The sequence below is a fragment of the Oxyura jamaicensis genome, chromosome 18 (assembly GCF_011077185.1).
Source record: "Oxyura jamaicensis isolate SHBP4307 breed ruddy duck chromosome 18, BPBGC_Ojam_1.0, whole genome shotgun sequence".
Classification (NCBI taxonomy): domain Eukaryota; kingdom Metazoa; phylum Chordata; class Aves; order Anseriformes; family Anatidae; genus Oxyura; species Oxyura jamaicensis.
The window spans coordinates 1,309,152-1,336,090 of NC_048910.1; the positions used below are offsets into that span (position 1 = coordinate 1,309,152).

The 26,939-nt window shown below is 45.3% G+C and overlaps 1 protein-coding gene across 2 annotated transcripts in view; it reads left to right on the forward strand.

Annotated features, from left to right (window-relative positions):
* Positions 1-26,939, forward strand: part of DNAH9 (dynein axonemal heavy chain 9) — a 196,515-nt gene that overhangs the window by 159,301 nt on the left and 10,275 nt on the right. For both annotated transcript variants that reach the window (XM_035342655.1, XM_035342656.1), the window contains 5 exons: positions 14,092-14,319; positions 17,909-18,100; positions 18,594-18,785; positions 19,556-19,726; positions 22,204-22,386. In XM_035342655.1, coding sequence (XP_035198546.1) covers positions 14,092-14,319; positions 17,909-18,100; positions 18,594-18,785; positions 19,556-19,726; positions 22,204-22,386 — 966 coding nt within the window. The remainder of the gene's footprint in view (positions 1-14,091; positions 14,320-17,908; positions 18,101-18,593; positions 18,786-19,555; positions 19,727-22,203; positions 22,387-26,939) is intronic.

The window sequence follows — 26,939 nt, forward strand, 5'->3', positions numbered from 1 at the left end:
ACCATCTAACCACAACATGGCATTGAGCTTCCAATGTTGTCTGTCAAATGCAATTTGAAGTGTTCATAAAAATTGGTGGAAAGGAGTTTGCTGTGGAGATGGGACAACAATGAAACTACACCTGAAAAACTGAAGAAAGTCTTAGACTTTTCTTATTCACTTAGATTTTTGCACAAAATCACATTTTTCTCAAGACTTTTTATTGCCATAAGAATTTTGGACCTGCCTTTTAGACAAGCCTTTTTGTAACCACACTGTGTCAGTCTTCAGTAGAAGATTTAAGGACAAAGTGTCTTAGCTGAGAAGCTTTCTGAACACTTGGTGGTGGCTGTAACAGAGGTAAAATGGGGGCTTTTTTCACCTGGTGACCCTCTGCAGCAAGTTTCACTACAGAACTGATCTTTGGGGCTGTCAAACAGCTACACCCTACCTGGTTAACGTGTTGTTTGATCATTACAAGATAGAAGCAGCAGAAAAAAGTTGATCCTGAAGCTTTTAAGTTTTTAAGTCTGTATTCAGACTGTGTGGCAAGAGTTGTGGCTGTATGGGTGGGAGAGCTGAGGTGCAGAAGGGAACCTGAGGAGGGTGCACATCTGTTGACTCACCCCTTCCTAGAGGTGTTTAATTCCCATTAGTGGAAATCACGTGCAAGAAATAACTCCAGTGCAGACTGAGTGACCATTCCAGAACATCTTAAAAAAAAAAAAAAAAAAAAAAAGGTACAGAAACCAAAGCTAGCCCTTGGCCTATAAGTTCCAGTTTTGACAAATTGACATAATCTTTGAAGAAAAATCTACCAGAACCGTTCTGGCCAGCTTTATTGTCCTCCACTTGGGCCATAGCTCTCTGCTAGTGCCCAGCAGGCAGTAGCCAGCAAAGGTTTGGTCTCTTGCTAAGTTGCTAAAGTCTGTTAACAGCAGTTCAAATGGTCTTCATCTCCATGGGTAAGAAACTGAGACAAAAAAAACAAAAACAAATTAAAAAAACAAACAACAAAACAAAACAAAAAGCTTTTAAAGCAGATTTTGTCAAGCATGAAATCCCACTGCTTTGGCATGCTGAAAATCCATGAAGAACATCAGGAAAAAAGAAACAAGTAAATGTGAATAAATGCGCATATTAGTATCTTGCCCCTCGACCACCACCTTAATGTTTCTTGTAATGTAAATAGTGTTTGGATTCTTATTAATAAGGTTGTGAGAAATGCAGGTCTCTCATGTTACAAGCTGTGGGATACTCTTGCAGGTCATTTACTGAGAAAACAGGTTTTCTTTTCAAGAGTTTCCAAATGCTATATCTTTCTTTTACCCCGAAGAAAAAGAAACTCTTCTTTTTGTTACTTTTTAAGATGCGAGATGGAGTTACACGCAAATGTTCGGGTGATGGAAACCAACTCCGTTCACAAAGGCTTCTGGTGTGTCATTTGGAAGGGAATAGCCAGCTCGGGCAGAGAAAAGCACTTCCCCTCCTGCAGATCCACACAGGACTTTTCTGAGAGGTGGATGTGCTTACATGGAGCAGCTCTATCAGATTGTACAGAGACCTGGGAGTCCTGGGCGTCACACACAAGGCACATTCAAGCAGGAGGAGATCTGGCAGTTGGAATGAGCTTTTGTTTACAGCCTGTCCTCTTGCCTGAGTTTCTCCGAAATATGTGAGGGGTGCCTGGAAGCTGCAGCAGTGTGACCACCATGCGCAGTGTGGATCCCAACTAAACTGTGCTGCCATGTGCGGTGTCTCCTTGCTGCAGCACTGGGGCTCTTCTGGGCAGAGGGTTGTCATCTCTTGGGCATCCTTCATGGGCATCAGTCCCTTGGTTCTTTCATGTTTCCTACCTTCCCACCTATGTCTTTAGGGCTGGACTGTTGGGAAAGTAGGGCATTATCCTAGGAAAGGATGGTGGGGGAGCACAGGCCTGTAGCAGCTTGGTGCTACATGCACAGTTTTACACATACACCAGGTAGAATCTTCCTCTCCAAAGTCTACCATGCATTGGAAGAGGGGTAGTATTCAGTTTTAAAGGGGAGATAGAGCTAATTGTCAGTTTGGTCCTTATGGCAAGTTCTGTGACCTTGGAGGTAGGCAGCAGCCAGGTACCACTGCTAGGAGATAGACCAAGGTCCAGCAGGGCTCTGCCCTCTGCAGCTGACATCTTTCCACCTCGTGTCAAAACCCGATACACAGTTGAACAATCTCTTATCTCCCGTGGTGCAGCTGTGTGGAAGATGAGCCCTACTGCCAGCAGGCCCAGCATGCAGACCCAGGCCTTTCCTCTAACAGCATCTTCCCAAGTCACTTGCTGTGACTCTCTGGTCCCTGCTTGGAATATTTTGGCTGAGGGAGTCTCAGTGACAGCTCTCTTCCAGGGTTAAAAGACTTCGTGTCCTTGAGGGCTGGCTGTTCAAAACACCCACGCAAACGTACTTTTCTTGAAAACAACATTTATTAAAAATAGGAGGAAAATCAGATCAAAGAGAATAATGTGTTCAACTCAGAGGGCTGGATAATCTGTATCCCAGAATATTTAAACAGTGATGGAAGAAACTATGAATCCATTGCAAGCTTTTGTAATGAATCTGTCAAATCAGAGGCTGCCATCTGACTAGAAAATAACGGATTATTTAGCATATATTTCTAAAACAGGGAGAAATTACTGGAGCAGACTGGTCTTAATGCAGTAATATGCAAAGTTTCAAAACAAACTTTGGAGGGCAAAATAAGTAAGAAGTGTAAGTAATAGTAGCAATTGTATTAGGAATTTGCTGAAGATAGATCAGGCCTATCAGATAGTTTGCACTGCAAAGGTTACTGATGTTTTAGAGGAAAAAAACTAGCTGGCCCTCCTTGAGCCAGGAAGGTTGGGCCAGATTACCTCCAGAGGTCTCTTCTAACCTTGTTCCGTGATTCTCTGAAATGCAGCAGCTCTAATTAATGAGAGCTGTAGTAAGGCTGTAGGTGCTACAAAGGAGTGCATCAGCGAAGCTGTAGAAGTTAAATGTTGATTTATAAATATTGAAATGTGATACAGGACAACTGGGGAAGACTATAGGCCTGGAGTAGTCCAAATAGGATGAAATTTAGCAGAACCGAGCAAAGTTGTGTGCTCAGGACTAATAGCAAAAGGAAAAAGAGCTGCTTCAGGTAGGAGAAATCCCTGCCGTGAAAACAGCAGGTAGGAACTGGAAGTGGAAACTTCTCCTCCTGTCTGAGCAGTGAAGGCCTCCACAGTCTCCCCACAGGTGTGGTAGCAAAGCCTTAACTGTTCTCAAGAGAGTGTTTAGTAAGTTTACTGGTGGAGTCTTGGCATGGATGTTGTATGTCTGATTTCCTGTCTTCCCTGCTGTCCTGATGTGTTAGGCCCTTAACATCATAGTGTCACTGCTCATCCTAGTGACTGATGAAGGTAGGTGATACCAGGGAGGGAATTCATGGCAGGTCATGAATTTATTATGCCCCCACTAGGTGGATGTGGCGTAATGACCACTCGCACACCAGGGTTCTTTCAGGATCAGTAACTGCTACTCCTTTATTGATGACATAACATCGGCTCTCTCTTACTGAGGCCTAAATTCATCTCTCATATTGAGGGCATATTTTCATTCTTCCTTGTTGCATCCCCATCTTGAGGACAGGCTCCCTTCTTACACTATTCACCCCACAGCAGTACTTTTCCACTAACTATTAATTGGTCAATAACTTTGCCTGGCAGCCACAAACACCCAGCAACTTCCATGCCTTAATGGCTGGAGAACAAGCAACCTAGACAGCAAGGCTCCTCGAATCACCCTTCTTTGTTCCCTCTAAACTCTTCATATTCCTGATGGCCTCCTCATTAAGAGTCTGATGTTGTCACCAACCATGGGCTTGTTGACCCCCATGGCCACACTCCCACAGGTGGGGGCATAATAAGCCTGTTTCTGTATGATGAGCCTGTTGTAAGCAGAGTTCCTGTCAGTAGTTGTGGGCACCTGAGGAGCAATTATTCTAACCTGCCTTACACACCAGTCCTTGGTAGGAAGTATCTTCTGTTCTTCTCTCTAGGGTGGAAGAGAACCTTTTAGGAAGCTGAGATGCTCCTCATGGGGGGTTTCAGCCACCCTAATAACTGCTGGAGGGGCCACACAGCAGGGCACAGGCAAACCAGGAGGATTATGGAGGGCTTTGGTGAAAATATCCTCATGGTGGTGACTGAGGAGCTGATGAAGGGAGGTTCTCTGTTGGACCTGATGGTCACAGACAAGGAAAAGTGATTGGGGTTGTGAAGGTTTGGTCTCTGGTGTGTGCAGTCTCATTTGTGTAGGGAGAAAAGAGCTTTGCACATCAAGGAGCACTAACTATGTGCTGGCGTGAGCTGTGTCTGCTGGGTTTCCCTCTCTAGCCCTATTTTGAAGCTTTTTGCTAGGGCAGTGACCGTCAAAATCACCAAATGATGTTTTTTAGCCTAATGGCAAAGAAACAGTAAATTTGTTTACATGTTTACAGCTGTAGATCTGAATGAAATGATGCAGGGAAGAATTCAGACATTAGATATTCCCAATTTAATTGTAGTCTTCATCCATTAGCCAAAATGTCATTTCCCTCACTTTGCAATCATGTTAATTTAATTCTTGAGCATCTTTCCATTTTCATAGGTTGTTGCTTCACTGAGTCAGCTTCATGTACTAAATTGAATAATAGTGAGCTCCTAGAGCAAAACCGTATGAGATCCAGATGTTGGCAGAGCACTTCTTACTGCATCATAAACACAATGGAGCCTTTTCCTGTGCACTTCGCTGCCAAACAGCCTCAAGCAAGAATGATATACTGTCCTATAAGAGACATATTGTCCATTCTAGGCTCACAAAAGCATTTGGCACTAAGCCTCTCCTTCAGTGAAGAAAAAGACTACTTTTCCTTCCAGCCACAGCATCTTTTCATTTCTAGGTGTACATGAAAGGAGAAATACCCATTTTTTTATTTTTTATTTTTATTTTTATTTTTTTTTGCTGTTCATTCCATCTGCTCATCACTACCTATCTTTAAATCTTTTATCTTATCAAATGAATTTTGTTGAGATAACCTCCAGCACTGTCTTTAAAACTTTGGGGAATCGAGATCAGTCCAGATTTTCTGTAGCTCATGCTCATTTGCTCCCAGGCTTGGCAAATCCCAGCTGTCTCTCCTGCCACTAATGTCTGTATTTGGGTTGAGGTCCAGACCTGAGGTCTGGACTGTCGGGTTCAAACAAAGACTGAAGCATTAGAGTGGTAGGAGGAGAGGTGAGGACAAACTCAAATTCCTTCTCAAGCCTTAAATTGTGCCACATTCTGACAAAATACAAGTGGATCCATGTTATCCCTATTTTTCTGTTGCTGGTCAAAAAAAAGAAACATCCTGAACAGGGGCCAGGACTGACCCAAGCTGGCAGCTGCCATTGTAGAAATGGTTTCAATGCACCTCTTCAGAAGGGCAGTGCCCTGCCATCATCTCTCCCTTGAACAAGCTCTCTGGTCTGACCATGGACTGCTGAGTCCAGCTGGCCCTGTGTCTCTCCTGGGTCCTACCAGCCTCTCTTTAGATCCCCTGTTATGCTCTGTTCATGCATTCATTCATCATTTACTCCCTTCTTGTATTTGCCTTTGTACATGAATTTTTCAGTCCTATCTGCCATCACCCCTAGGTGATATCTGTACTTGTCAGTTCAGCAGAGCCAGGAGATGTTCGCCGGGCTGGACCTCAGCTGTCTCTCCTGTCTCATTGTCAGCTCAGGTTCTGTTCCTGGTTGTGGATGAAGATGGCTGTGTCTATCCCTGACAGCTCAGGAGTAAGGATAGGCCAGGGATCATTCCTAGTAGACATCTTAGATATAACCCAGCCTGTTTTGGAGTGTAAAATGAGTCAGTAGTGTAGAAAGGGGCAGTTGTGTTGACATTAGTCCCAGGAATGGTCCTATGCACATTTCATTTACTATCTTCAACATTCAGGCATGTCTGTGCTACAAGAACCTGCAGAATGCATTATGCTTCATTCCAAAAACTGGTCTAACAACACTCAGGTGCTTGCAGGTATCCTGGAAGTGCTCTAAATTTTCAGGCCAGTCCCCCCTCTTTTTTTTTTTTTTTCTTTTTTTTTTTTTTTTTTCCTTCTGTTCCTTTTCCTCACTTGCATTTGCCTTCTTGCCTTCTCTGTACCATGTTTAGTGGAAGGGTCACAGACCATCCTATTTTTACTCAACTTCTAGCAGAAAAGGGCCAGGTTCTCATTTGGAGCTGCGGCCACAGCAGGTGAGGCTTACACAAATACGAGAGCAGTGAGGTTACTGCAACACAGCTTTAGTATGGCCAGTGTTGGCCCAGCCAAGATCCTGAGTGTTAGCAGACTTGTAAAGACCCCTCTGATACCTGGACTGGCTTGACTCAACATTGCCAGTCCCTTTATATCTAGACCAGTATCGCTTTTGTGTCTGTACTGGTGAAATCACACCACAAATTGTAGAGGAGATGCATCCATAAAGAAAAGGTGGGAATAGCTGTATCGTTTCCAGTGCAGCAAAAGGTTGAGTGGTGCCAGCATGCTCATCATTGCTTAGTGGCTAAGATGGTGAGCAGAGAATCACAGGGACCAAAAAACTGAAACCATTGAATCATAGAATAGCCTGAGTTGGAAGGGACACACAAGGATTGAGAAGTCCCTCTTTGTAGATGACATTGAGCCACTTAGTTTGCCCAGCCCGAGTAAAATGATGGGGATCATCGTAGGGCCCACAGTAACACAATGGACAGCATGCTCAGTGGAGGGTCTAGACAGCAAAGTAATTAGACTTGCTGTTACAGCCTCAGAGCTGTGTGTGGAGGGGATCAATAAAGGTTGAGGACTTCAGGGAGAGCTAAGATCCCGGGCTCTGCAGGGGTCAAACGTGTTCTTTGCTGGTGAGCATTACCTGTGGAGTGAGGTCTTGAGAAGCCTCAGATGGCTGCTGCTGAAATCCAAGCACTTTGCAGAGGCAGGAACTCTGCCACAATTTCTCAGCTGATAAAACACATGCCAGAGAAAGAGTAAAACTCTTCTGGAGCTCTGGGGTGGCCTCTCTGTTGACCTACAGCCCAGCTTGTTGCTCAGAAATAGCTCGGCCTCAGACACCTGTGAGCAGATGGTGGTGGTGGTTCGGAAATGGAGGGTGCGTGCTCATCCGTTTTGGTCTCTGAGTCCTGTAGCAGTACTCACAGGATCGTAGGGCTGGCTGAAGGAGGATGGAGCTGTTCCTGCACCTTGTTGTGTGGTGGAACCCCACACCACCACTGAGAGTGAGCATGTCCAGGGAAGCAGACCTGCAGTGCCCCTGTACTGTTTTACAGTCCACCATGAGCAGGCAGATGGAAGTGTTGGGGCTGTCTGAACTGCCAAGCCTAGCTTTCAGATTTACTGTTAAATCGGTGACAATTTTCTGAGAGAATCTTGTAAGGGAATGAGGTGTTGTAAACACAACTAATTCCTGCTGCTCAGGGAAGTGATTGGAGATAAGGCGTGAAGGAGAGAGCCCCTCTCAGGAACGTGCAGGGTCTCCAGCAACTGTCAGCAAAGGGAGTGTGCTGTGGAGTGTCTGGTTTGTATGTATGTGCTGCTATTTCTGATAGTTACCACAGCAACACTTGCATCCTGTGATATACGTTCCGCCTTGTGAAGTACAGGCACGCAGAGGTGCTTGGAAGTTAGTTCCCAAAGAAAAGCCTCTGGTGTTCCCATCTTCCTGCACATACCCCCCAGCCCTGCACGTGGACCCTCTTTCTCTGGTGCTTGCTTTCTGTCTCATACTCCGTGATGCAAAGTAGGGAGATAACAGAGGGTGAGATACACTGCTAATGGTCAGTGTGCAGAGGAAGATATTTCAGGTTCCTTTTTTCACCCTCTTGTCAGCTGTTTGCTTTTGTCACGATTTGGCTCCCACCTGCTCCTTTATCTTTGCATTCATAAAGAAAGGTAACGTGCCCATGAATTTGACATTGTAACCCAGTTTTACCTGCAGCCGAGACTGAGCCATGAGCTGTGACAAAGTGGAGATGCTGGGGAGTTGTCTTACACAACAGCTCTTTTCACAGACCTCAAAACACAGAAAATAAAAAAAAAAAGAAAATAAAAGAAAAAAAAATAAAGCAATGAATTAACTTGCGTTGTCCTGCATAAATGTGTCTTCTGGAGGTCTTCTGGAATCAGGAGTACACAAAAACTGTTGCAGTGTAAACTACACAGTGTGCTTTAGGGAGTGTGTGAAGCCCTGAGCCATAGAAAAGTGGACAGGGCTTAATTCACTTCTCTTTCTCCCAAGGAAGAGCTAGAAGCAGTCTATGAAACCATCAGGAGGCAGGTTTCCAAGCAAGCAAGGGAAGGTGGTTCTTCAGTAGCTCACCTGTGGTTGGTGTTAAGGAAGCATTGTCTGTGTTGTGTCGTTATTGATAATTGACATAACATTCAATTATTATGACCGCATATGTTGTCATTAGTCATGTTCTGTCTAGTTGTGTTATCTGACTGCTGAGAATTAATTTGCAAGGTTTCCTTCAAACCTGTGAATCTCTTCCACAGCATCTCTGTCCTTTTAGTAGAAAAATTTTTGAACTGTATGTTTATGTCTGCTTCTTGCATAAGTATTCATTTGATCAAATAATGAATTTTTAGTATCAACTCATGTTTTACTGCATATATTCTTTTCCATCCATTCCATCACAAAAGGATAATACATAAATGCTCTGATTATTTTTAGAAGTGTTTCTTAAGTTGTCTGTGATACTGAAGGCAGTGATGCTGACAAATGATGATTGTTGGTGGCATGTCAACACAAGCTAAAGCAATTATTTTTCAGCCATCTAACACCACAAAAGCAGATGTAGGAAGAAACTGCCAATTAAAGATGAAAGCAGGGTCAGGTATATAGTCTGTGATTAAACTGATACTTAATGCACAGTTTTTCGTATGCTTTTCTGTTGAGCTGTTCCCTTAAATTACTAAATCTCTGTAGCTGTTTAAAACACTTTGGTTATGTGTTTTGGTCCATTCCTGCTTTATTCTTGAACTTCTAGACTGAGTTGGTTGCCTGGACCCTGGGAATTACCTCATCTCTTGAAATCCTAAATACCTCAGACAAGCACTGGTGTGTTAGCATCAGATATAATTGCATTTTGTCTGCAGCTCTTCGTATGGTTGGTGTTTACAGTGGAGCGTCTCTTCCCCAGAACAGGGTTGCTTTGTTCAGGCATCTTCTCCTGATTTGATCCCATGCCTCAGACTCCACTTAACCCATATAACATCAGCACAACCCTAAATCCTTTCAGGGAAGGAGACTGAATGTGTGCAGTTCTAAGGGAGAAATGTTGCTCCCAGTCACGTGAATCAGCTTTGGGGCAGCAGGACTGGGTGTGCAAGGTGTCCATGTGTGAAGCAGTTGCCTCATCAGAGCCTGAGGCTGACTTGTGGCAGGAGTTGTATAACAATTTATTTAACATAAGGTATCAAAACAACCTGTTGTGGTTTAACCCGGCTGGCAGCTAACACCACACAGCCGTTCGCTCACCCTCCCTCTCTGGGATGGGGGAGAGAAATGGGAAAGTGAAGCCTGTGATAAAGACAGTTTATTAAGACAGGAAAATAATAGTAATAATAATGATAGTACTACTACTACTAATATGTACAAACAAGTGATGCACAATGCAATTGCTCACCACCCGCTGACCGATGCCCAGGCTATCACTGAGCAGCTGGCCCCCCACCCCGGCTAGCCACCCCTATATATTGTTTAGCATGACGTCAGATGGTATGGAATACCCCTTTGGCCAGTTTGGGTCAGCTGTCCTGGGTCTGTCCCCTCCCAGCTCTTGCTGCACCCCCAGCCTGCCCGCTGGCAGGACAGAGCGAGAAGCTGAAAAGTCCCTGGCTTAGTGTAAGCACTGCTCTGCAGCAATTAAAACATCAGCATGTTATCAGCACTCTTCTCATCCTAATCCAAAACATAGCACCCTACCAGCTACTGGGAGGAAAAATAACTCTGTCCTAACTGAAACCAAGACACAACCTCATAAAATCTTGTGCAAAAAGGGCAAAACAAGTTACTAAGTGGCAGGGAGTTCGTTATAACATCTAAAACATGGAGGACTTGGGCAAGGAGATAGAGTTTTCCCATAAGAGTTTTCCCTGAGATCTTGGTGGACTTTATACCCAGCCCCACAGAGAGAAAGAAAATGGAAATTGTTTAGTGCACATTTTTAGAAGACGTTGTGGTTTTGAAACCACACTTGCTCTGTTACTTTATGATTTAGTGCTTGCATCTGGGTTAGGATGAGATGAGCCACCTTCTCCATGATGCCCCGGTGGGATGATTAGTTCAGCTCCAGACATCTGTGCTCAGACATGCCCATTTCCAGTACCCTTGAAAATTGGTACAGATCCAGAAGCAGAAAGCCACTGTGAAGCAGCAGCTTGTACTGAAGATGTGCCTGTGTAGCCAAACACAGACCAGAGCTCTTGCTTTGTGATAGCTGGGTGGGGAGTTGCTCTGTGCAGAAGGTAGGGGAGCCTGCTGGCTGCACTGTTGTAGAGCTGAGCTGTGGTGCGTGCACAGCCAGGATGAACATCCACGTGCACTGGATGCAAAGTCACTATTAGGGGTCAAGAAATCAGCCTTCACCATAACTGCATATATATATATAAGTATATACATGGGGAAAAAAAAGTATGGTTGAGATACCAAATGGAAATATGTCAATCCTTAAAAAGATCTCTCTACAAGTGACACTGGATTTTGCACCCAAGACTTGGCAAGGATGTGGTAAACATGCAAGGACAGTCACTGATGTGCAAAGGGTGCTGATTCCAGTGACTGAGTTTTTAGCCAGATTTCTTCTCTCCTGAGGTGCCCACAGCTCCTCTGGAGAGACGTGTTGCCATCTGGTCCTTCATGTCTCATGGAAAAGCTCTGAGTGCTGATCCATCCCTGTTAACATCCTGTGACCATGGCCACCATTCCCATCCCAACCTGTGCCCAAAGCACCTCAGCCTTTCCTTCTCTGCAGCTGCTCATCCCCTCTCTCAGTCCTGGCTGGAATCTCTCCAGAAGTAGCCTGTGAGAGGCAACTGAAACCTCCAGCACAAAAGTTTTTGTGTTTTGACGAGGGAGTTCCCTCAGTGCTCTTCAGTCCATAAAAGCACTGTGCTGGGGCAGACAGCCCAACTGCCTGCTTGTCAGAAGGCAGGCCCTGATGCTGAGGGAAAGGAGGTATGAATAGGGCAAACACACAGCGATGTGTCTCTGTGAATCAAAGCTCAGCTTCATTCCAGATTCTCTCAACCTCCACAAAACCATTGTATCATACAATGAATTCTCAACTTAGTTATGCATCATATAAGAGTGTACTGCTCTGTTCATGCCTACATTGTTATCCTTGATTCATCACCTCCGCCCTGATCTCTCTCTCTCCAAGCTGGCAAGTCCATGTCAATTTTGTGGCTTGTTGAATGGAAGCTATATCATTCTGGGGGCAGAGAAATGAGAACTAGATATTGCATCCAAGATGAAGGCCTGCCATGGATTTATGGAGTGCCATAATAATGTTTCCAGTTTATTTGCTGTTCCTTTGCTGACGTTTGATTGCTGTCGCACTGCTAAGCATTGAATTGTTATTTGCAGAGAATAACCATAAGGACTCTGAGATCTCTGAGTGGTAATAGCTAATTCTGAACCCGTCGTTGTTTACACATATATATAGCTAGCGTTGATTTTCTGTGTGCATTACTGCATCTATCAACACTGAATTTCTTCTGCCATATCATAGCCAGTCGTTTAGAATGATGGTGTACTTTTGCAATTCTTTGCCATCAGGTTTGGTTTTTACTACCTGGAATTAGTTTGTCTTATGACTAATTTTGTCAGCTCACTAATCTTTCACTCTTTCAGGTGGTTTCTGAATATGGTGAGCAGTTCAAACCCTGTGAGTAGCTTCCCAGCCTGTTTCCTATGCCTTAATTGGTTGCTTGTCTCTGAGACCTTCTCCCTTAGCTGCAATATCATTAAGTGAAAGATAAATATTCTATTTGGATTAAGGTCCAAACATGGAGAGATACTGGCCCCATGGAGGCAATTCTTCCACCTTCCTGGGTGATTCCTGAAGCTGGTGTGGTGACCTTCTGGAGATACCTCTGCCTTTCCACCAACCGCAGTGGGAGTTTATGGTGACACACTCAGATTTGGGCATCCCCCTATTAGCTTCCCAATGGGTTGGAAATCTTAGGTTTCTCATTTTCTCTAATTCACACCGTTTGCGTGTTGATTCACTGCTTATTAAGGCTCCTACCAGTTTGCCTAGTGCCTACCGAGCAGTAATGGACCACTTCCACATCTGAGTTTCTTTAGGGTGGCTACCATCTGGTCCTAGTAAATTGTTATTATTAGTTTATTTATTTGTCTTAAAAACTCTTCATATACTGCTTCAATTTAAGAATCTTTCTGGTGGTGATTAAGGGACTGGAGCATCTGTCATATGAGGAAAGTCTGAGAGAGCTGGGGTTATTTAGCCTCAAAAAGAAATGTCTCAGAGGGGTTTATCAGTTGGTTTAAATACCTTGTGCCAGGGGGAGTACAGAAGATGAAGCCAGGCTGTTCATAGTGCTGTCCAATGAAAGAGCAAGAGGCAATGGGCACAAACTGAAAGAGAGGAGATTTTCCTTAAATATAATCATTTATATTTATTTTTACTGTTAGGGTGGTTGAAAAGTTGCCCAGAGAGGTGGTGGAGGCTCAGTCCTTGGAGTTATTCAAAGACCTATCTGTACACAGTTCTGGGCAACCAGCTCTGTCTGACCCTTCTCGGAGCAGGAGGGTTGGATGGATGACCTCCAGCCTCAGCATGTGAGTGATTCTGCCCCTGTAAAACAGGCTGTGAAACAGGAGGCGACCCTCCCCAAGGTCTGCAGTGAATATTCCTCCTAATATGAGCCGTTTTGTGGTGGCCTTGCCTTTCTTGGGCACTCCCTATACACCTTGATCATCTTTTAGTTTTATAGGCTCAGTGGTAAGTTTCTTGTGCCTGGAGAAGGTTTTATTGTTGTTTTTTATGGTTTTCAGAAGATTGCTTTTTAAAATCGTTTTCAGCCTTACCATGACTGGATTTTGTGCTGTTTTCTGTTTTTCTCATTTGGACGTGATTTCCTTTTTCTGAAGAATGTCATTTTACTCTTAATAGTCTCTGTTACTCTGCTATTTAACCATGAGAGCTCCTTTCTGATCCTTGTTATAGGTGATATATATTTATTCTAAGTCTATAATATGGTTCCTTAATGTAATTTCCTTGCCACCTGCAAGCAGTTTATCTTTTTGGCATCTGCTTTTAATTTAAGTTTAGGAAGTTCCTTGTCCTGTCTCTGGATGGGATAAATCACCTTCCACAGTGTCTGTTAGCAGAGCCAACTTGGATTACACAACTAACTTTAAAATTATGGTGGTTTTAGACCAAGAACCCCTGCTGTGGGTGATCTGCCCTGTTCCTAATGTAAGAAAAGCTATTTTCTTGCCTGGAATTTTAGAAAATGATATAGGACTGTAGCTGGAAAAGTGAGGCAAGTCTGCATTCATTTTATGATCTCTGCATAAAACTGCTTAATTTTCTGACAGATATGTGTAACTATTACATGAATAATTAAATATTTTATGTTAAAGGTCTTTGCAAAACCACCAGCTTGACTTTTTCCCACTAACTTGCACTTACTGGTATTGATGGTCTTCACCGTTACTCTGCTAAAAATGAACAAACATCTGGGGAAATAACATTACTTTATCAGCCATACGTAACTGTAATGAACAGGAGATTGTCAGCCCTGAGAACACAAACAACCCATGAATGGCTTGCTTAATTGCTGGTTATTTGTATTGACTATTGTGAATTTAAAAGTGATGTGCCAGGATATCTGGGGCTGTGAATTACGCACAGGTGTAATTCTTGGGGCAAGTATCAACTTCCAGTGCTTAGGCTTGGTGGGTGCCATTCATTTGTGTGATGGATTTGGTGCCCAATTAATGTGGGTGTCAGCGGGGGGGGACTGATGAAGCCGTGTCCCCTTTGTCCATGCCAGAACATCCACCTGGTGGCCAAGTGGCTGAGTTCTCTGGAGAAGAAGCTGGAGCAGCACAGTGAGAGCAGCCACCAAGATTTCCGTGTCTTCATTAGCGCGGAGCCAGCACCCTCCCTGGACAGCCACATCATTCCCCAGGGCATTCTGGAGAACTCAATCAAAATCACCAATGAGGCCCCAACCGGGATGCACGCAAACCTGCACAAAGCCCTCGACAACTTCACCCAGGTAGGAGGGCAGCGGGGACGTCCCACTGGTGGTGGGTCAGCTGGGAGCTGCGGGAGCCGTGATGCATGGGGACTTCGCCAGTCCCAGGCTGTGAGTGTGTGAGTCCCTTCACGTCGCGTAGTCTCCAGGTCCATCAAGCCCTTCTCTGTTCTCCAGATCTCTTTCCCAGCACTCATTTTCCAGGGGAGTACTTAGGTAATCCTGAATGGTCACATTCTCGCAGATGTTCACAGCCAGATTTCTGTCCAATTCACTCATTTTATCATCAATGTATGATTCTTAAAAAGGGTGGTTTTTTTTACAGAATCAAACTTCTGCATGCCGCATTTGGGAGAGACTTTTGTCATGATTTGACTTGACTTCTGTATTTGTGTCACTCCATTTTGGGCTGCCAAGTGATGTATTACATCTTTTGTCTATCACCCAGCAACATGGAGAGGAGAGCAGCTTAAACCTTGCATTTTGCCCTGCTGGTTAACTGTGGTTAGAGATTCAGCACTGCTGATGCAATGCATCCCAGATCACTCTTCTGAGTAGTTCGGGGGGACTTTGCCTTGTGTGCCTCAAGGCCCATTCAGCTCAAAACCTCACTGACATCACAAGTATTGTGATTTTGCGCTGCAGTCTCTCTGCGGGGAGGGCTTGCTTTTCCAGATGAGGATAAAGTAGGCTGTCTTGAGTACTGGTGTCCCACAAGGAGAGTAGCCAGTGGTAGGTTGTTGCTTTTATCACACGCAGCCCACAGTTATCACATACCCACATTCCCATTGCAGTGGCCACCATCCCTGCTCTTTGCTGCCAGACTGCAGCAGTCTCTGTACAGGGGACACAGAAATGAAGCTTGTGACAGTGATGGGTGAATATTCTTCTCTTGGTGACTGCAGGGGCAGGGATCAATGTATATAATGATGGCACAGGAACGCTCCCAGGAGCAGCCAGGCACGTGCAGCGTGGTGCCTCCCTAGGAGCAGCCCGGGCTGCCAGGCGGTGCTGGAGCTGTCATGCATCACTGCTGCACTTCTGCACACTCCATTTTCTGCATGAGCCAAAGGGCTAAGGGCTAACTGCTCACTTTTATGGTGATACCTTTACTAAAGACACAGACCATTGCACTCAGCTGCCCTGACTGCCCATTACCTTCATTTGCACATCACCACTGCGTTGGCATGCTGAGTTCTCACAGCAAGACCCTGTGTGTTAAACCCACAGCTGCCAGAAGGACCTGAAGGCATTCTCACCCCTCAGACTGCCTCTTTGTGGCACTAGCACCGCACTTACTAAACCTCTCCTTTCTGCAGATGGCTGCTCCAGAAGCATGCAGGGCGCATCTTGCAGAGTGATTCTTTCTCTCCATGTTATTTGAGACCAGGCTGGAGCAGCCACAGCCTGTGCTGGACCCTAGGCACTGGTCCATGGGGCAGGGAAATGGGGACAACCTTTTTTTGCACATGGGTACAGGGGGATCTCGAGTTCAGGAACTGCCCTCTCTGAGGAGGTGAGGCTGGATGCCACAGCACAAAGATTGATGCCCACAGTCAGAGAAGATTATTCCATTTTTATCTACTGTAATTCATCATCCTGAACTTCACAAAACATCCTGAAGAGTAAGGGAGGGGAGAACCTTCACCCAAAGTAACGTTTTCATCCTGCCTCTGCTCGCTTCAATCAGATAGTAATTATCATTTTCTAAATTGCTGGAGTATTATAAAATGTCTTTTATCACAAATCCTGGAGTGAGTAGGTGGGGCCCCCTTTACACCTCATTTCTCTGCTTTGTACAGAATAGATGTTCAAATTTAACTTTTAGCTGAAAGCCGCAAAGACGGCCCATTATTGTGTGTGGGGAATATTGTTCTGCTTTGTAGCTGAAATAAAAATGCACAACGAAATAGAGAGGCCAAATGAGCCTGAGATGGCTTCATACTCGGTTTTCATTCAAGCAAGCTCTCCTTGAAGTCCAGAGGTGTTTTCTGTAATGGGAGAGGCACTCAGCACATATTTGAACCTGTTCTTCATTGGGTTGGTGATAATTAAGGGAGCTTCAAGGGGAAAATAGTGCTTGGGCTGTTCTTGGTCCCTTTATGCAGTTAGCCTACGTCCTGCGTGTTTACAGCAACTGTCTCCCCTTGTTCAGCAGAGACCCTGAACAGGGGTCTCTAACAGCTGGTTAGAGGTCTATGTAATGGATTTTTTTAGGTGAAGGTAATGAAGAGCAGTCACACAGGTGTCCTTTGTGGTCTTTGTCACGTAACGGAGTGGAGCTACAGGGGCTGTCCCTGGCAGGGGGGATGGAGGGGCTGGTGCAGATGCTCTCTCCTTGCTCAGCCCCAGGCTCAGCCGTGCAGGTCAGGGCCACTGCATCCTGGACACACTGGTCCTGGGGAGGGCTTGCAGTGACATGGATGGAGGTGTAGGCACTTCCTAACACATTCATCGCCCAGTTCTGGGGAGATCTGTGCTGCTGGCTGTGGGATGTCCTGTCGCCCTCCTTCTGTGGGGCAGGGGATCTGCTGATCCTGCCAATGCCAGGAGCTGCGCAAGCCTCCACCAGGCTTCAGCCACAGAAAGGGGTTGTAGATCCATCTGTGAGAGCAGAGCTTCAACCTCATGCTGTGCGTGCACCTCCAGATCTTCATTCCTTTGATCTGCTGTCCAATGCAGTGATGCTCATGCACTAGTGATAGGCACAGCTACCCAGGCTCCCCATCAGTGCCTGCCGGGACCATCACTTGCCACTATCTAGCGCCCTTCACAGCTCTTTAGAGACTGATTCCCTCTGTGCATTTTCATTGATGAAATGACTCAGGCTTCCTCCCCTCCCCCTCTGCTGTCATGATTGTGCCCACTCCTTTGTGTGTATGTTGGTATTCAGACTTCAAGTATAGCCTGGAAGTTGGGCAAGGAAGCACCAGATGCTGTGCTGACTTTAAAGGGCTGCATTTGTGGGTTTTGTGGGTGGTGGCGGTTTACTTTCTTTCCCCAAGCATTTGACCCTCCCTGCTTGGATCTTTGGCAGTTCCTCCCATCCCAGCCGTGGTGTGCTGCGTGAGGTCGTGCTGTCAGCAAATCCACTGCCGCAGCGTGCAGCCAGGCTGGCTTGGTGCAGAGCATTGAGTGCAGCCCTCCTGGGAGAGTTCCCTGCTGCCTCAGCCCTGCGGCTCAGAGGAATGCTGCCCCGAAGAAACCTTTTGTACCCAAGGGGCAGGAAGCAGCTTGGTTCTCCCAGGTGCAGTCCTCCTCAGCAGGAGCCTTGCCTTGGGCTGCCGCTCCCATCTGTGGTGCCTCTCTCCATCTCCCTGTGTGGGATGTGGGGCACATGCTGGTGCTGAGTGAGGGCACCTTTCCTTCCCCTTCTGCCTGTCAGGAGGTCTTCCTCATACAAAGGTGGGAAGGAAAGCACGAATTTGGAAATGATGCATTGGAATTTGCCAATAAATTTGCAATGCAAACCCACTGTCTCAGAGAACTAGGGCATGTGTAGTTCAGCAGAAATGAACTGATGGGGCAAATCAATTCACCCCTGTCCGAAGTCTGATACTTGGGAGGCGGCATAGACTGACACAGCCCTGCCTCTCTGCCTGTATTGCAGGACACCCTGGAGATGTGCACCCGGGAGAATGAGTTCAAGAGCATCCTGTTTGCCCTCTGCTATTTCCATGCTGTGGTGGCAGAGAGGCGCAAGTTTGGTCCCCAAGGCTGGAACCGTTCCTACCCCTTCAACACTGGAGACCTCACTATCTCTGTTAACGTGCTGTACAATTATCTGGAGGCCAGCTCAAAGGTGGGTGAATCAGCAGGGGCTCTTTGGTGGCTTTTAACGGCCAGTGATGGGCTGGCTTGTGCTGAAACTACTGGGATTTTTCCATGAATGCCTTTTCCCTCATATCTTTGTTTTTATAACATCACAGTCTCGTATATCTTTGCTTGTGAGGTGGGAAACAACGGTGCTCACATCTGCAGCAGCTTATAAATCATATCAAATAGTGCCTGTAGTCTTCATTCACTGGGAATACATAGTGGTCTTTGGTTTAACAGAATTCAGAATAAATTTACATTTCAGTGGGAAACTGCATGAAGCCTATGCTGTGATCCAGTTTTCCCTGGGCAGGATTTAAATACTGCCTAATGTTTGTTTACTTAGAAAACTGAAATAGTGCAATGGGAGCACTCACTGTGCAGATCGGTACTTAGAGCTGCAGCCTGTAGCTCAGTGGTGCTGCTGGTGGAGCTCAGGCTGCCTGAACTCTGTCATGCCCTCCTGCTTTCTTCTTCAGGTCCCATATGATGATTTACGCTACCTCTTTGGTGAGATTATGTACGGAGGTCACATTACAGATGACTGGGACAGGCGACTTTGCAAAACCTATTTGGAAGAATTTATTAAGCCAGAAATGCTGGAGGGAGAGCTCTTCCTTGCTCCAGGATTCCCCCTCCCGGGGAGCATGGACTATAATGGCTATCATCAGGTAAGCTGTTTGTTTTCTATCATTATTTATACACATAAGTGTAACGTTTTATATAACTGCCGCATAATCTGTTTTAGGAGGCAGTGAATAGGTCTGCAGTGGCACCTCCTGTTATTTCCCATTATGTGCTGTTTCTGTAGATGTTTCAGCATTCCCTTGGATGAACCAAGTCTGATGTTAATTTGCTACTTCATCATGGGCCCATTCTGTTCATGCATGAATAGAACAACTGTATTGGTTCTTGAGACTTGAGCGGGGCTCATGGAAAATTACATCCACATACTGTTTGCTAAAATGGCCCTTTCAAACTCCTTTTATCATCAGTTTTGATGAGAAACACTGAAGGGTCTTGTTCATCTGATCTCATCTGTTCTTTGTACACAAATGCAGCAGCATGGACAGGCATATTAGGCTGGTTTTGTTCATAAAACTTAACTACTGGAAGCTAAATTCCCACAAGGGATTTTGGAGTATTGATGCTGAAATGCACAGCAGATAATTGCTAGAGAAGGTCCAGGCCTGAGACAGGTAGACAAGCCAAATTTTAGCAATTACCAAATCCTCACAATAGGAGTAAAAGCAGTTCTTTTTTTCTGTAAGCAGTTGTACCCTCCTTTGTCCCACTGGTGCTCTGGTGTTCAAACTGTGAGTAGCGTTGTATCAGCCTGGGCTTATTTTCTTGGATGGGTGATAAATTTCAGCACCCTGAGCTTTGAAGGCAAAGCATCCTGGGTTGTGTATCTAACCTAAGCCTGCATTTCTCTGTACAGTACATAGACGACACGTTGCCACCAGAGTCTCCTTACCTGTATGGCCTCCATCCCAATGCTGAGATCGGCTTCCTTACCCAGACCTCGGAGAAGCTGTTCCGCATTGTGTTAGAGATGCAGCCCCGGGACAGCAGCGTGGGCGAAGGAGGAGTGGTGACCAGGGAAGAAACGGTGAGAGTGGTAGAGAAAGGGGCTGTTGAATTTTGATAGCTGTTCTCGCTCCTAAGCAGCCCTGTCTAGCTCAGGTTGGACTCACAGATGCTTTATTATAACGTGTTCTGCTTTTGCCAGATACAAACCAAGTGTCTAAAACCACCAGCCTCATATTATGCAGAACATCACCATGGTGGGATGTAATTGGAGTATTGTCGGTAATAGGGCAGTGGCTTTTAATTACCCCCTGAACTACAGTGCCTTCATTAGCATCCTGTGACGACGTTGCAAATAAACCCCTGTCTCTGAGCCACCAGTCCCTGTGCACCAGGCTGTGACTGGCATACCGATGGGCTCCCGTGCACACTGTCTGCTGGGTGCCATGTGGCACCCAGTGCTCAGCTCACCAATTACTGCTGCCACCAGGTCCCACCCAGCTCCCGAGCTCCCAGGGGCCTTGTAATTCCTTATTTCTATCTGAACTCATTTCCTATGCCCATGTATCAGACTGATCTCAGCTCTTCCTCTTGAAACTCACAGCTCATTAAAATCTGGCCCAAGCATTCATAACAGGATCTGAAACCAGCCAACACTTGCTCAGTTTTTGATTTCTGCAGACTTAAGACTTCTGTATCAAGCTCTGCAATTAATGAATGGCTAATAGGAAGCTTATGTGAAGTATGTGGTTTCACGTTTCTTTTGGCTTGTTATGCTGCTGGGGAACTTACAGACCTTGCCTAAGGGCTACTCAGAAGTGGTGGGCATGTTCAGTTTTCAGTCCATGCAGGAGTTTGAGGTAAGGGGAATAATCCAGAGGCAATGAGGTCAAAGGAGATGCTCAAAGATAGCAAATGTGAATACCTTTCCTCCTATCCCAACCCTTTTTGCCATTTAATTACAATTTGAGTCCTTGGCCAGAGAAGCAGAATTATCACTGGGTGATCCAGCCAGTGGGGGATATCACAGGGCATGGCTGTGCTGCAGTCCCCTGGAGACAGTCAAGTTGCCCTCAGGGGCTTCATGATCACCGAAGAAAAGTTGCCTGGAAGCAAGGTGGCCCCATTGCACTGCTTTGTGCCCGGGGATGCTCCCACAACTAATGTTCTCCTGGAGGTGATCTCTCTCATTTCCTGAGGTATAGCTGGTACTGGCCATACCCCTTTCACTCAGTCCTTCCAAGAGAGTGAGGAAGGAGTCGTGTCTTAGCTTATCCTTTGGGGGATTTTCAGCCCCTTGTTTGGTTGAGACAGTTTTAGAGACCTTGCAATGAAATGGCTGGGAAGCTGTCTTTTTCTTTCCCAAAGCTCTGAGAAATCCAGTTTCTCCCACGATTTTCTGATGCCACGTTACAGAAAATGAGCCATTATTGCTGTGAAAAAGTGAGAGCCAAAGAGATTTGCAGGGAAATTTCAAATTGCAGAATATTTCTATACTGCACCTCAGGTGCAGCTCAAGAGCTTTTCCAGCTGAGCTTTAGCTTCAGCAACCTTGCTGGTTGCAATAACAGCCTACACATTGTCAATTCTTCATAATGTCTGACGTGTGTGGAGAGTTTGGAGAGCAGCAATGGGAGGAAATGGGAGTACAGAGTCCAAAATACGAACGCCAGCGGGTGAGGCAATGAAATTACCCAGGGGCCGCCTCTGCCACTGGCTGGCAGCTGTCATTTTCACCCACACACCAGCTTTTGCACGTGAAAACCGTCGGAACCGTAGCTGTGTGTAGCACGCTCCTGAAAAGTCCTTGAGGAAACAGTGTGAGAGACTTCCATATGGAGTTGTCCAGTGGTCCACATGAACCTTTGTATCCAAGTAATGTAAAAGTAAAAATCTTAAATATTGTACATAGACAATCGTCCCATGAAGATTAGGGGCTTCATGTCTTATTGTTAACCAGAAAGGACTTTCCTGTTGTATTTATTGCTTATGTACTAGAGGCATCTTGTTGCATTGTTTTCCCTGTTTAGTATTTAGAGATATAAGGCACCATTTCCAACCCAAAATAACTTTGTTTTATTACACCTTTCTTCCATAGTGCTGTTAGTTCAGAGTGCCAAATTCAGCTTAAAATTCAGTTTTATAAAATCACCTCTCTATCAATATACCACAGAAAAACAGCTCTTGGGCTCAGGTTGTCCCGCAGCTCAGCTGAGACTGTAGCCCCCTCAGTCTGCCTGCATTGAGTCTGACCTTAGAAGAAGTAGGAGTGCAGACCTGAGACTCGAGAAGAAAGGAGAACGTTACATGTCACACTGACATTTTTAAGCCGTCATTTTGAAAACTTATCATCTGACATTAACTTTTGTAAGCATTTGAATTTTAATAGGATGGGGCAAGCTCTTTGAAAGGTGCAATGCCCAGGGCAGCTGACATTGATTGTTTTTGGAGACAGCAACTGGCAGATGGAGTTTTCACCCCATGTTCAGGCAGCTGTCAGTTGAGAAAGCCCCGTGGGCCATTCACTAACATCCCTTCTCTTCTCCCTCTGGCACACAGGTGAAAGCTCTTCTGGATGAGATGCTAGAGAAGCTGATAGATGAGTTTAACATTGCAGAACTGATGGCAAAAGTGGAGGAGAGGACACCATATGTTGTGGTTGCCTTCCAGGAATGTGAACGCATGAACGTCCTCACCAGTGAAATAAAGCGCTCTCTCAAGGAACTGGACCTGGGGCTGAAGGTAGGAGCTCTGTATGCCTGCAACCACAACATCGTAAAATCTTGATGATGAAAAGGTGCTCAGGGAATAAAAGGGGTTACAGTCTGTATTCAGCACTGCTAGCTGAAAAACCAACTTGACTCCATGGGGAAAGATTCACAGATGCATTTCAAACAGCACATTGTCCCCGAGCCATGAGCACAGGCTTTGGATGGGGTTAAAGATACACATAATAATGATGGCTTCAGGCACTTCAGTCTACCCGATACTGTAGCACAGCAACAACAGTTCTCTCAGAAATTGAGAAGTAGCCTATTTAAAACTTAGCCAAAATATCATACCTTTTCACAAACCATCCAGTTAATAGGGGGAAGTTTGTAGTAAGGTCTCATTAAAGGCTGAAATCAAAGGAAAGATTGGTCATGTATAAGGATGCAAGAATATCCAGAGCCGTGAGACAAAAAGGCAAAAATAATAAAAATTAAAATCAAGAGCTTTGGAAAGGCTAAAACTCCCCTTGTTGGGTACGAGTCAATTGCAAATAGAGGAGAGTCAGGAGCTGGCCTCCCCTATGGAGATACTGTCTATGATTGCTCCATGCACAGTTACTTCTCCACCCTGATAAGAAACCAGACTCTGATCCAGAAAAAATGATATCTGTCCTTCTGGGCAGTGGCTTTGGCCATTGCTTACAGAGAACAGTGAAGGGCTCTGGGCTGGCAGGGCATGCCAGGTTGTATGCAAGCTTCTGGGTTCAACAGGATGCACAAGAGGATTGTGCTTTGAGGTTGTATCTGATGGTAGGGGAAGTCATCTTCTGAATTCTCTCCCAGGCAGATGTTGGCACAAAATATAAGAGGCTGTTGACTTCATATTCAATAATAGACGGGCATAGATCAGGCTGCACTGCCAGTGTGTGAGGACCTGCCTGGCCAGCCCTACCAGCTTGAAGCAACCTTCCTTCTTCACTTTGTCATCCCAAAAGACTCTTCACGGTGACTGTATTTGCTGCACATCCCTTAGAAAGGAAGGGATGTGCCTGGAGGTCATGGTACAAAGCTGGTGGCTTCAGCGCTACCCTGATGCCTTCTCCTCATCATTGCCACAAACTTGCTTTTCTGGGCAGTTTCATGGTGTGAGGCAGCACTTAAGGACATCAGTCCCTGGGCACTCCCTGTTCCATAGTTTTCCAAATGACAGGTTGTCATCCCATTCTGCCAAAACTCAGCTCACAAAAGCACTCTGCATAGCATCTGCACCATGCTTGAAGGATCTGCAACTACTTTGTCCTGACACCATAAACAGGGCTGGCAGGTGAGTGAGGAGGACCTGTCCTGAGACTCAGTGACAGTCCCAACAGTCTTCTGAGGGCACCTTTGAAGAGAGATCAGCAAATCTGCAGTGTGCACACAGAGGTGCTAGGGGTTGGCTCTGGGATTTTAGGTAGCCGCAGCTCGGGAAGAGGATCAGGCTGCTCCTAAATCCCAGCCCCATTGTGCTGTGCACTGAGAACCCAGCAGCTCAGACCAGTGCTAGCACAGGCACTTCTGCCCTGCGTTCACTGCTGATGCTTCTTGTCTTGACTGAAGAGACAGACATATCATAACCGCTTTGTGATGGCCCAGAATGTTCAGTACATTTTGAAATAGGCTAATATTTGTGTAGTCTGTTGTTACAAACAGATTTCCTTTATTTTCTAGCATGAGACAGTGAAAATTCTGTTTCCTGAGACAGGTGGAAAGAAGTGATTTAATGTTTCAGTCTTTGAGCCCTAAACAAGCTGTAATTGTAACTTGAACAAAGTGTAGTGATTAGATTTAACACAGAGAAGAGTAAGCAATTTAATGTTGATAGGGAGAATGAGTGGAAATAGGGGCCTAAATAAACCACAGGCAATATGTATCATGGAAATCAGGAAGTAATAGAAGGGGCAAATTTCTTCCCAAAGCCCTGCCACAAATTATGGTAAAGAATTGAGATAGCATCTTCAGAAAAGGCACTTCTAATGACTACAACAGCCTCAGTGCCTACAGTGGGATTCAGAGACCAAAAGGCCAGGACTTCAGGGCTACTCAGAGTAGATACGCATATTCGTGTTAACATTTCTTAATCTCGTGTGTGCTGAAAAGACTGAAGGGTCTTAGATACAGCCAGCAGGTGATACTTCCGTGCCTGTACGCAGAGATTGCTATGGGTCCCTGCAGACTGAGTCGGGTGCTGTGCAGGGCCCGTGCTGCTGCCCAGCGTCACCCAAGGGCTCTTCCCATGTCTTGTGTGTCTCGTAATGACCAGGGCCACTGCTGCTGGCAGGCAGCTCCTGTGGGCAGTGGTGCTGTCCCGGCTTGGCAGCTAGCTCTCATGCTCGATTTGGAAGAGAAATCATTCTTTAATTGTTCCTTCTGAGAGCAGCTATGGTCCTACGAGAACCATTAATGAAATTTAATCTTCTGGATTGGGAATCTTGACTGACAGCACTCAGAGGAGGAGAGTTTACATAACAGGAGCCATGGATCTCGAAAGAGAATAAATAAAACACAGAGGAAGCAAGTCCTATTGTTTTTAACTGACTATCTGCTAAAAGAAGACAATTTGGAAATGTCATGGCTAATTTGAATTTTTGAATAATTCATTGTGTTTATGTAACGGAAAGCGATTGTTTGGTCCAAAAATAGGAGACATCCCATTAAGAGGGAGAGAAATTGCAATAGACTGGTAACCATCAAAAATAACTGACATGTTGCATTTCAAAGCCCTTTGTTCTGGATGACTTCAGTGAGACCAGTGGCTGGGCTGAAACACTTGCATGCTAATGTCGTACCCAGTATCATTTCTGTGAGCAGATTTTGCAACTTCAGTGAAGGATAAGCCTCCAAAATAAGGACAATAAATATTGTAAAAAGGTACAGTAAGACCAAATTTTGTAAGGCTAACTGGGGGGAGTGTTTTGCTGTATCAAGTGAAAATAACCTTAACTGAGAAAACAATATGTGACAATAGTCTGCTCATCTTGAGGGAATGTCTGCTGTCTGCAGGCTGATTAGGATTTCCTTCAAGTGTGTCTTTAACACCCAGTGTTTGGGGGGAACAGAAAAAAAAAAAAAAAAAAAAAAGTAGCTTGAATCATTCTGGATGCACAAATGTATGCATAATTGTGTTTGGGCAACTATATGAGAGAATGGCTATAGATGCTTTGAACTCTCACAGGGGATTCCAGCAAGTATGCCTGAATGTGCAGGCTTTAAAAATTGCTTTTCTCAAGCCTCCCTGAGAATTGCATTTGGTAATTCATTTGTTTCCTGAAAGTAAAGCTAGGCAGGATATATGATCACGAGGATTATGTTTTTAAATCAATCTATCTGACTGTACACATTTTACAATATTTTTACCAGCTTCAAAACCTTTCCAGGAGTGAATAATGCTTCTGACTGCCCGTGCCAGAAGGTCCCATGGTTCTCAGTGTCCTCCTGTGACCAGTGCGGTATTTTGCCCATCGGACAACAATTTCTTTGTGGACCTGCCATGGTTCTAACCTGACACCAGCCTATTGAATAGGGAACTATGTTCTCCTGAGACGTGTGATGGTGACCCATGTGTTACGAATGAGGAAGGAACCAAAATGGGACTTTAGAGTTTGTGTGCCAAAGAAGTTGTTAAATAACAAAACCGTGATAACTGTTCCCTGCTGAGGTCAAATCATTTTGACAATCTACCTGCTCCTCTGATTGGATATGGCCGTGCTTTGCTGTTGTGTAAGCTTTAATTGCAGGTCACTAAATTTTCTTCTCATGTGTTATAAAGTGAAAAAACTCAGGTACCTGAGGGGAAATGCATGGAGCATGCACTGCCTTTATATTTCTGTGCAGTGCATAGCAAACACCAAAACGAGAGATCGTTCTCAAGGGTGTTTAACCTTTGTGCTTGCAATTACTCAGGGCTTTGAAGACCTTTTACCAGGTAACCTGCCATTTTGAGATTCCCTACAAATATAAAATCATTGACTAGAAATGGTGAGGTGAGTTACTGGCGGACACTTACCTGCTCCCTGCTCACACAAAGCTGTTGAGTAGCTTTATGAAACCAGGGAGGCTGGTGTGCATTGAAGGGAGGTCCTGGGCCCGTGGTGGCTTCCAGGCCTGGAGGCAGTGCAGAAGCGCTCTCAGCTCCAGTTTGAGTTGGTGGGTGCTGGGGAGACACACTCCACTGAAGTACTGCCCTTGCTTCTTGATAGTGCCCAAACTGAAGCGCTTATTGCCCGTTGCCAAAAAAATAAAAAAAAATATAGTTGAAATTTAGATATTTTTATGGGGGAAAACAAAAGATAATTATTCCAAGTCTAGTTTAAAAAGCCAAAGCGGATATTCCTGGTGCCTGAATTAAGCTGGCGACCTTCCTCCCATTGACAAGGCACAGTTACCTGCGCAGATGCATGCTCAGTCCTTTGTTTAAGCTGTCATCCAGCACCTCTGTGGGCTTTGTTTGCGGTGTGGTTAGCTCAGGGGATGACAAGTTTGGTCACGAGCTTGGGTGTCTCTGGTCTCTTCATCCTATATGTACTTGAAGAAAAATGCTTGCTA